The sequence below is a fragment of the Rutilus rutilus genome (genome assembly GCF_951802725.1).
Source record: "Rutilus rutilus genome assembly, chromosome: 2".
Classification (NCBI taxonomy): Eukaryota; Metazoa; Chordata; class Actinopteri; order Cypriniformes; family Leuciscidae; genus Rutilus; species Rutilus rutilus.
In genome coordinates, this window is record NC_140210.1 from 55,678,684 (window position 1) to 55,690,723 (window position 12,040).

The 12,040-nt window shown below is 36.9% G+C and overlaps 1 protein-coding gene across 1 annotated transcript in view; it reads left to right on the forward strand.

The window, feature by feature from the left end:
• The window catches only part of LOC311286326 (NACHT, LRR and PYD domains-containing protein 3-like), a 39,000-nt gene that overhangs the window by 5,931 nt on the left and 21,029 nt on the right, over positions 1-12,040 (forward strand). The window contains exon 3 of the mRNA XM_084402491.1: positions 5,148-5,322. Coding sequence (XP_084258617.1) covers positions 5,195-5,322 — 128 coding nt within the window. The 5' untranslated portion in view covers positions 5,148-5,194. The remainder of the gene's footprint in view (positions 1-5,147; positions 5,323-12,040) is intronic.

The window sequence follows — 12,040 nt, forward strand, 5'->3', positions numbered from 1 at the left end:
GTGGGTGCTTGGGTGTGGCCGCCCCAAAGCACCGTGTTAATTAGGGGCCCCTCAAATGCCGCTGATCTTGCGTCACTGGACAGGAACGGTGTTCTTCTTGATAGCATTCTTTAAGCGCAAGACGTGAGAGAACACGTCTGCATGCCCGCTGTTTTCTGTGCTGCGCACTCACAAAGCACGGAAAGAGCCGCCTCTCATATAGTGCACGGACACATACACAATTATATCTCACAATTATCCTTCTAGTTAATTTATAGCATCAAATAAACATGAATAAACATTAGAATAATTGTTGTTACAACTATGGAAATTCAACCTTTTTCAAGTTCAAATATCCCCGTAAACAGTCGGTTTTGTCTTAAATGGTTGAGAAAGAAAAACAGTAAGCCTATGTCTATTGAATCAGTGCACTGACAGCATATACTCGCTGCTACCATTAATGTTGATCAAAGAACAAAAGAAAAAGAAAATCACTCACTGAATTTTTCTAACTTTAATTAGCTTAATATTTTATTTGCCTGTTGTTCGGTGATGACTGCTCCAACTGCAACATGAGTCTGTGCATGCGACCTTGAGATGCGTTCCCTGTCAAACATAATTTATCCTTATTTTGGGAATTTTGTTAAAAAAAATTCTGGATTTCTTGATCTTGATATGATTTTTTAAAATTAGTATATGTATGCTATTCGTTTTTATACAATTTGTTCTGCAGAAGAAAAAAATTTAACTATCCTGTTAATTCAGGATAGCAGAGATAGCCCATCCAATTTAATAATAATAATAATAAGAATAATATAATCAAGTAGCCTAGCCTAGGCCCATTTTATTTTGGTTTGCAGGCTAATAAAACGGTAGAAGTAACTACCCGTTTCTGAATATTAATTTAAATGTTGCACATAATAAATAGGCCTAATCAAAAAGCACAAATGTTGCAAACGTATGCAGAAATTGCGTTGCTTTGAATAGGCTATCACATGCACGGGTTCGGAGTTTACAATGTTGGCAGCTCCGTTACAGTAGGCTATATTGGGAGCATCTGAATGTGCAGAATCTGTCCGTGATGCTGAAACATTTTTGCTTGCTTGACTGGCAAACTGTTTTCTTTGTTCGTCAATACAAACTTGTCAAAAAATTTGGCTTTTCTTTCTGGTTTATTTAACATATAAGCTTACTTGGCTCAACAAGTGACACATTATTACATATGCATTCATCAGGTATTGTACTTTTTTTTTTACAATTTTAATTTTAAAATGACTAGGTAGCAGAGGGCCCCATGATGAAGCTCCGGGGGCGGAGTACTGAGTACCCACTGTACTGAGAGTCTAGCTCCGCCCCTGGCCATCACGCATAAGCATTTTATATTATGATTTTTCTTGGTAATGTGACGTAAAGGGTTCACTATGTTGTTCTGACTTGCAAAAAACAAACAACAAAAAAACACTTGTGAACTGCACCCGAGTCCGCATAAAAAGGGTGATCTGGGATATGAACACAATCATACTAAATCGTGGAAGTGAACCGCAATTGATGATGAATGATTCGATAAAAAGTGTTCTCACTTTCCTGACAATCAAACAGGGAGAATGTAGATATTTCTGCTCGCCTTCAGCAGAAATTGACTCCCGAATGAGAGAATGTATTAAGTAGCCCAGCATTGGCACATGCCTGTATGCTAAGTGGCATCTGGTTGTCTTTGGCATGTGCCAGTGGATAGTGTGTCGGTGCAAAAATAGTATTTCAAATTACTTTTGGAAAAATATGTAATAAAAATCTTAATATTATTGTTCTTCTGTTAATACAGTACAGTGAATAATTTGAAAGTGAAATACAGTGAAAGTAATTTGCATCATGGAAAGTTCATGTAATGTGTCAGTTTGAATGTCTCACATTTGGGTTTTAGTCAGGAAAGGATAAAAGAAGATTGAAACTGTTGCTCTGTCTCTTTGGTGCTCTGGCTCTTCTTATTCTCTGGGTCCCTTTCTTGGGGCTCTCTTCCTTTACCTCCTCTTTCCTCTTACTCTCTCTCTCTTTCTCTCTCTTTCTCTCTCACTCTCTCTCTCTCTCTCTCTCTCTCTCTCTCTCTCTCTCTCTCTCTCTCTCTCTCTCTCTCTCTCTCTCTCTCTCTCTCTCTCTCTCTCAAATTCAAATTCAAATTCAAATGAGCTTTATTGGCATGACTTGTACAGTATTGCCAAAGCATTGGCCATTACATAAATGGACATTACATACACAAATAATCAATAAATTCAATAAATCAATCAATCAGTAAACAAATGCATGAATACATTTATATAAAAAAAACAAAAAAAAACAAAAAAAAAAACACCTATGTACATTTGTACCAACATTCAGACAAGATAAGGATGATTCTGACTGTAGTTTTGTCCACTGGCTGACTCTCTGAGTTTGTGGCAGGCTGTCACATATTTTGCTGCTGTTGTGATTGAGCTGGAGTTCTCTCCCAGAATATGCTTTAATTTTTCTGAATTTGGTAATGCCATAAAATGTGGTTCTAGTTGTTGAAATCTAGTGAAATAATCTGATCCAATGCTGTGATAGTGATCACAGTGTATCAGGAAGTGTTCTTCTGTCTCCACCTCTCTCTAAGAGCACAGTGAACACAGCCTCTGCTCTCTCGGCTGCCATCTCTGCCTGTGCCGGCCTCTCTCTACAGCCAGACTGTGGTCACTTAGCCTCTCTCTTCTCTCTCTCTCCCTCTCTCTCTCAAATTCAAATTCAAATTAAAATGAGCTTTATTGGCATGACTTGTACAGTATTGCCAAAGCATTGGCCATTACATAAGCAATGAACAAATAATCAAAGTCAATAAATCAATCAGTAAACAAATGCATGAATACATTTATATAAACAAGAAAAAAAAAAACACCTTTGTACATTTGTACCAACATTCAGACAAGATAAGAATGATTCTGACTTTAGTTTTGTCCACTGGCTGACTCTCGTAGTTTGTGGCAGTTCTCTCCCAAAATATGATATCATTTTTCTGAATTTGGTAATGCCATAAAATTTGGTTCTAGTTGTTGGAATCTAGTGAAATAGTCTGATCTAATGCTGTGATAGTGATCACAGTGTATCAGGAAGTGTTCTTCTGTCTCCACCTCTCTCTGAGAGCACAGTGAATACAGTCTCTGCTCTCTCGGCTGCCACAGTCTCTCTCTCTCTCTTTACTTCCTCTTTCCTCCCTCTCTCTCTCTCTCTCTCTCTCTCTCTCTCTCTCTCTCTCTCTCTCTCTCTCTCTCTCTCTCTCTCTCTCTCTCTCAATTCAATTCAATTCAATTCAAATTAGCTTTATTGGCATGACTGTGTAAAATAGCACAATATTGCCAAAGCAATAGACATATACATACAGCAAACACGTATAGGTAGATAAAAGTGAGGGTTAGGGTTAGTATCCATATTATGCATAAATATGTCACATACATATATATGGTAACAAAAATAAGTACAGAGAGCAGTTTAAGGTAAAAGAGGGTTCAGCCCTTGTCCCTCTCTCTTTACTTTACCTCTCTCTCTCTCTCTCTCTCTCTCTCTCTCTCTCTCTCTCTCTCTCTCTCTCTCTCTCTGTCTCTCTCTCTCTCTCTCTCTCTCTCTCTCTACCTCCTGTAGGCAGAGGTGGAAAGTCCAGGGGTCAGAAAGTAAAAGTCCTGCCATATGTTTATTCCATCCATGAACTCACACAGCAAAAACTCCAGTGTTAAATGAACTCTCCTGGGAGTTTATTTGGCTCCAGACTCAAGAGTGTTAAAGTTAATGAGATAATTAAGTGATTGATTGAGTGATGATTGAGCATTATTGAAGACTGATGTTAAGCAGAATCACTGAAGGAGAAAATCTAATTTTTTAAGACATCATTATGGTGATCAGTGTTTGCTTTAGTTGGGCTCTTGACCCTAAAACTATTGACGTTAGATTTAGTTTGGCTGTTATATCTGAGTTATAACTCTCAGATGAACAAAGAGAAAAATTGATCAGGTGGTGTTGGTTATGTTTTGACATAATCATCATTTGATCTGAATCACAAATCTCATTTAGAGAGTTAGGTTTACCTTGTTGATTACAGCAGCCTGTGATTCTACAGTATACTATTTTCAGCATTTTCAATATAATCCAAAATATTTCTTAAAAGTTGTTCTGATCTAAAAACTTTGAAAAAGTATTTTACTTGGACACACAGACATCAAGAATCAGCCTGTGATTCTCAACAATGGTGACAAAAATAAAGCATGTTGCAGTGCATTCTGGGTGCCACCAATCAAAACTCATTCATGGCTCCCATCATGCATTGCAGTATGAATAAATTATGATCTGAACTGTCTTAGTAATTTCCTTTTCCTAATTTAATATTCTTTTTGTCACCATTGTTGAGATTTATACACTGAATCTCGATGTCTGTGTGTGCCTTAAAGAAAGTTTTTTTTTATCAGAACAACTTTAAAGAAATCATTTGGATTATATTGAAAACTTAATCTGTAGAATCACTGTGATGCTGTAATGACCAATATACATTTAAGTCAGAGATTAGACTCTAAATGAGTTCAGTGATTCAGGTCAAATGGTGATTATGTTAAAACACAACCAACACCACCTGTTCACCTTTTCTCTTTGTTCATCTGTCTGTTATTACTCAGTTACAGAAGCCAAACAAAATCTAAAGTTAAACATTTAAAGGTCAACTGCCCAACCAAAGCAAACACTGATATCCATAATGTGATTTTTCTCCTTCAATGATTCTGCTTGTTAACATCAGGTGTCTTCAATAATGGTCAATCATCACTCAATCAATCACTAAATTAGCTCATTAACTTTAACACTCTTGAGTCTGGAGTTTTTGCTGTGCTGATCTAGTTCTCTCTCCTGCTGATTTAGCAAATCCAGGTGACTGGAACAAAACACTGAGGAGGATTTTTATTTTCTGAACCTGGACTTTCCACTTCTGCAGATATTAGTTTGCCATCTGCAAGCAGGAGGTGTTTGAACTCAGAAACTAGAATGTAAGACTGAGTGTTACAAAGAGCAATGGAGCTTAAAAATTACTGTTTTAATACATGAATCTGAGAGATGAAACTTGATTGGTGCCAATGCTACTGTAAATTTGTTTTTATTGTCCTTTTGATGATAATGAACAGATTAAGGCCTTGAATCAAGAGAAAGAGAAGGGACACACAACTCCAAAATGCATCACTGTGAGGAGAGAGAGGAGGACGGAAAGGAGAAAGAAGAGTGTGATGCAGGACCCAGCTGTGTGTCAATGAAGAGTGATCAGTCCATGCACAACCCTATTACTTTCACCTCTGACCTCAGGTACAGTACGTTACCCATGAATGTATTTGATGCTTTCAAAACAATTGACCGTGCATTCAAGCTACCCAGTACTACATGTTGGGACAACAGATTGATAGACAAACAGTAGATGGGTCCAAAATTTGAACAAGCTGAATATAGTTTTAAAGCAGCTTCACAGAATGCCTTATTGCCTTAAATGGAATGCCTTAATGCAGCGTTTTTTAACTCCAGTCCTCAGGACCCACCTCCCAGAATGTTTAAGATGTCTCACAAATTAAAACACCTTTTTCAGCTCATCAGCTTGATAGTGTGTTCAACAGGGAGATCTAAAACATATTAGGAGGTGGGTGCCAAGGATTGGAATTGAGAAGCACTGCCTTATTTAAGTATGCCTTAAAGTACACTGTTAACCCTTGCTGTAAAAAAGGCCAAATTCTGACAATATCATACCATTTTCCATTAAAACAGTAATATACCGTAGAAAACAAAAATAGCCTACAGGAATATACTGTAAATTAACAGTGCTCAAAATCGACACTCAGAGGCCAATCACACCCTATACCCTCATTCACTATTCCCTACATTCAGAAGTGGAAAGTCCAGGTTCAGAAAGTAAAAGTCCTCCTCAGTGTTTTGTTCCAGTCACCTGGATTTGCTAATTCAGCAGGAGAGAGAACTAATTAGTGAAATCAGCACAGCAAAAACTCCAGACTAGTGTTGTCACGATACCAAAATTATTGTTTCGATACCGATACCAAGTCAAGTATTGCGATTTCGATACTTTTTCGATACTTTTCCTGAAAAGGGAGAAACACTCTCAAATATCATTGCTGTGCTTTATTTTAAACCGGGACAACATTCTAATCATATAACACACTAATAAATGAACATATGAACAGCAGATATATTAAACAAGAGCTTTATCTTGATTCTGAACTTTGAATAAAAATATGAACAGCGACTATATTAAACAATGTTTAATATTGGTAACATATGATAAGCCTAATGACATGTGGGGAGAGAGTTGTGGAAGGCCTATACTTAATGTTAAACATAAATATATAGCAGCAAAGACAACATCGGCAGTGTTGACGGCAAAATAGGCTACAGAATAATTCGTTCTGTATTGAGAGGTGCAATATTTGAAAATCGATCATATTTTTTTAAATTACATTTATATTGTATTTATGTCAAAACTTTCAAACATCAAAATGTCATTTATTAATATGTATTCGTGTCAAAATTACATAGAAACATCTTTTCCTATTCTATTTTGCCTGGGAACGCTTCCAACACGCTTGCGTGACGCGTGAAAAATAGGCGTTGGTTCTATTTCTAGCATGCACGCGTTTTCCACGCGTCTCGAGCTGCGCCCAGACGAAATAAAAACGGACACGACACGCAGCCAGTGTGTCGCCGGCCTTACAAATCTGGAACGCGGTCATTCTTAGAAGTATTGATACTAATAAATTAAGGAATCGTGACGTTTTTAATTTCCGATTTACTTTTGAAGTATCCGTGCACCGTGCAACAGAGCAAGGTAGGCAACGTACTTCCATATGTCACTCCTCGCATCATCTTTTTCTACGAGTCGTGGACCACTTGTGCTCGCACGTGCAGCCATCTCGCTGTAGTGTTGACAGCGGCAGGTTCTTTGCTGCGTGCGTCAGGAAAAAAACACAGACGTCCATTGGGAGGCGTTTAAAAAAAAAAAAGTATCGATACTGATAAATTTAGGTATCGTGACGTTTTTCATTTCCGAGTATCGCAATACTTTTGAAGTATCGGTACACCGTGCAACACTACTCCAGACTCAAGAGTGTTAAAGTTAATGAGCTAATTTAGTGATTGATTGAGTGATGATTGACCATTATTGAAGACACCTGATGTTAACAAGCAGAATCATTGAAGGAGAAAAATCACAATTTTAGTCACCATTATGGAGATCAGTGTTTGCTTTAGTTGGGCAGTTGACCTTTAAATGTTTAACTTTAGATTTTGTTTGGCTTCTGTAACTGAGTAATAACAGACAGATGAACAAAGAGAAAAGGTGAACAGGTGGTGTTGGTTGTGTTTTAACATAGACAGACATCGAGATTCAGTGTATGAATCTCAACAATGGTGACAAAAATAATATTCAATTAGGAAAAGGAAATTACTAAGACAATTTAGATCATAATTTATTCATACTGCAATGCATGATGGGAGCCATGGATGAGTTTTGATTGGTGGCACCCAGAATGCACTGCAACATGCTTTATTATTGTCACCATTGTTGAGAATCACAGGCTGATTCTTGGTGTCAGTGTGTCCAAATAATATAATTTTTCAAAGTCCTTTGATCAGAACAACTTTCAAGAAATCTTTCTGATTACATTGAAAATGATTAACATGGCTTAATATTAGAATCACAGGCAGCTATAATCAACAAGGTAAACTTAACTCTCTAAATCAGTTTTGTGATTCAGGTCAAATTATGATTATGTCAAAACATAACCAAGACCACCTGATCAACGTTTCTCTTTGTTCATCTGAGAGTTATAACCCAGATACAACAGCCAAACAAAATCTAAAGTTATTAGTTTAAGGGTCAAGAGCCCAACTAAAGCAAACACCGATCACCATAATGGCAACTTAAAAAAGAGATTTTCTCCTTCATTAATTCTGCTTGTTAACATCAGGTGTTTTCAATAATGCTCAATCATCACTCAAACAATTACTTAATTATCTCATTAACTTTAACACTCTTGAGTCTGGAGCCAAATAAACTCACAGGAGAGTTCATTTAACACTGGAGTGTTTGCTGTGTGAGTTCATGGGTGGAATAAATATATGGCAGGACTTTTACTTTCTGACCCCTGGACTCTCCACCTCTGCATCTCAATAACAACTTCTGTAGATGTATGACAGAAATAATTATAAATACTGTTAATAATAAGTGAATACTGTGTAATGGCTGGAAGTCAGTTACATTTCTTGTGTTCCTCTATTTTCTGTTCGTGTGTTCCTCTTTCCTTCAGTGAATCTGCTTGTTAACAGCAGGTGTTCATAACTAATGCTCAACAACCACTTACATATTCCCTTAATTATCTCACTGCAACACTGTCTCAATGTTACTTTTACTCTTTGTAGTATGGATTTTCCTGTGGGGTTGAAAGGGTTAACAGTGTAAAATAAAAAGACACACCCACAAAATTTATTTTATAGTAGTGGGCCATTATCTGCGTTAACGTGCTGCGTTAACGTGAGACTCTTATCGGGCGATTTAAAAAAATATCGCTGTTAATCTATTCTCAAAGTTGGGTTGGGAGCTGGGTCTATACTACGCAAGCTATGATGACTTTCACCTTGATATTTTAGCGCGGATTCGGTTCGGTGTTCGGTACACATTTTCAAACCGAACGGTTCGTTGGACCATTTTTCCTGCCGACCAAAATTTCATTATTTCAAATGTAGGCAGGTCCACAACATAACCCAACATCAAATGGAAAACGTAATGCAAGCGGAACGAAACTGAGCTACTCGTTATTGTGTGGTTGACGGACCGTTGTTTATCAGTTTGGACCAAAGCAGCGCGAACCGATCTTGATCAAGAGATCCAGTAAATAAATAATTTGAATTCACTACTTAAGTAATAACATTGCTGCGAGATCTAGTGAGAAACATTCACATTTCTCCGTTATTAACGGATCAAACAGCGCGTGGAAGTCAGGAAGAAACATTGTGCCATGAATGAACTATCCAGTGCCCACAGATCTGCAACATTTACCATGGATTTACTGTAGTAACACTAACTGCAACCATGGAAGTTTGGCAGGAATAGTAGGCTATAATGCTTTCAAGTAACATTACGTTGGTTTTATTTTGACATTAGCCTATGAATAAAATTGCTGCCCTCAAATGTTAATCTGAACTAAAAATAGACCTTTGTTTACAACTACTACAATATTTGGCTACATTTCATTTTTTTCCAAGGAGCTGTTTTGTTTTATATGCTCATAAGAAGAGTCTATTATTGTTCCATCATTGCTCAAAGTAAAAAAACAAACAAAAAAAAATCATACTTTGTTAGTTTTAATAAAAAAATTATAAAAAAAAATCTCTGGCATTTCTTCACAAGTACTTTTAAATGTCACTTGAAAGAAACACGTACCCTTTAGTCAGCATTTGGGTAGCACACACATATTCTGAATGCCTTCGGCAGAATTCAAATGAGCCATTTTATTCTAGATTAATTCCAAGATTACAGTGAGATTAATGTAGATTAAAAAAATAATAATCTATGCCCACCACTAGTATTTTAACAGTAATAAACTGTAAGTTATAAAACAGGTATATACTGGCAACACTGTTGCCAGTAGTTTACTGTAAAATTTATTTTTTGGGTCACCATTGTGCTGAAGAGTAGAGCCTGTGCTTCAGTCCAGGAGAAGATCTACAAACATTGATTATTTAACAGGCGTTGACTGTGTAGTTGCTGGTCCAGTAATATTTGTATGTACAATATTTTTTAGTGGCCTCAAATGAATTAAGTTCACATTAATACTTTGCTCACATTATTAATATATTATACATTTAGTTAATACATTTAAGTGACAGTTGGTCAATTTAAGGCAGTCGGTTTCTACAAGTGAAATTAGTTAACTCAAGTTTTAATTTAGGGCATTTTTACAGTAGCATACTGTAGATTACAGTAAAGAACTGTACAATTAACAGTAAATTACTGTAAACCTGGTAAGGTCAAACAGTGTATGCTTAATGTCTCCAGTGAACAGCCAAAGGAAATTGTGGCAAAGAAAATAACTCTGCAAGACCCTGTTTACATTTGGTATCATGATTTATGAGCAAGTTTTTCAACAACTAGGAAAATAATTGAATTGTAAGGATGGTCATTTGAATTACATAATCAAAACAATATGAAACCAGTTTATTGAAAATTATAGGTTTAGTAAAGTTACCATTATGGTGATCTGTGTTTCCTTTAGTTGGTCAGTTTGACTCTTGGTGTTTTTATGCGAGCTTGTGGTCTTTGTAACAGTTTTTACCAAAATATATATATTTTTTACATAGGAAGCCAGAAACAAAAATGATCAGGTGATATAGTTTGAACCATCATGAAGTAGAATGATTCACTAATCTCATCACTGACCAAAAATAGTTATTTGTAATTAATAAATTATTTTCACCAATGATAATTTATTACCACTGATCCGACATTCTGAATTGTGATTTTAAAAACATTGTGGGTAAAATTATTTTTGACACACACAGACATCAAGAATTCGCATATTAATTTCAACAATGGTGACATGCTTTAAGTCAAGTCAAGTCATCTTCATTTATATAGCGCTTTTAACAATGTAGATTGTCTCAAAGCAGCTTTACAGAGATAAATGTATAATTTAACGTAAGATTGTTTTGGCTTTATAGCGGTTCTTTAATAAAGTTATTTTCCAGCTAAAGTTAGTTTTGATTGATTCGCTTCCGTCGCAACGATCATTTGTTTTTAAATTAGGGCCGCCAAGACGACACCATTCTCTCTACACAGACTTTAGCGAACCTGTGAGAAACGCTGATGGCGTTCAGATGCGCATTAAGAACGGGTTCTATAATTATGTGCGTTTGAATATATGTGTGCAGGTTTGGAATTCCCTACAAACCAAGCCTAAACAAATTACTGGTGTTTCCTTATAGTTTTGATTCAGAATTTTATTTTATTTTATCAATTCGGGGTAGATACGCAAATTGAGTTTTCCCGACGACGCGTTATCTGTAGAGTGGGAAAGGGATCCTCCATAGGGAGAGACTAGTTGGCCCTTCAGCACTGCATTGACATCGGGTCCAGGCGAAGGTCCTTCATCAGATCTGGAAACGGCCTGGATCCGGCAGGCTGCGGGAAAACCTTGGGATAAACAAAGACACTAAAATTAGCGTAGATGCCATTCTTCTCATGATGTAACAAGTACATCAGGATTTATGGGAAGTGTTCCCGGTTCCAGCTGACCTAATCTATGCAGCCTAATATTGAATTATAGAAGTCTATAATGTATTATGTGAACGCTATGTCAAAGAGATGTGTCTTTAATCTAGATTTGAACTGACAGAGTGTGTCTGCTTCCCGGACAATGGTAGGAAGGCTGTTCCAAAGTTTTGGTGCTAAATAGGAAAAGGATCTACCGCCAGCAGTCGATTTAGATATTCTAGGTATTATCAACTGGCCGGAATTTTGAGATCGCAATAGACGTGAAGGAGTATAATGCGTTAAGAGCTCGCTCAAGTACCGCGGAGCTAAACCATTTAGTGCTTTGTAAGTAATCAGCAATATTTTAAAATTGATGCGATGTTTAATAGGGAGCCAGTGCAGTTTTGACAGAACCGGGCTAATATGGTCATACTTCCTGGTTCTGGTAAGAACTCGAGCTGCTGCGTTTTGGACCAGCTGCAGTTTGTTTATTAAGCGTGCAGGGCAACCACCCAGTAGAGCATTACAATAATCTAGCCTTGAGGTCATGAACGCATGGACTAATTGTTCCGCATTTGTCAATGAGAGCATATGACGTAATTTAGATATATTTTTAAGATGGAAAAATGCGGTTTTACAGATACTAGACACGTGACTTTCAAATGAAAGATTGGTATCAAAGAGCACACCCAGGTTCCTAACCGACGACGAAGACTTAACAGAGCAGCCATCAAGTGTTAGACAGTATTCTAGGTTATTACGTGAGGAAGTTTT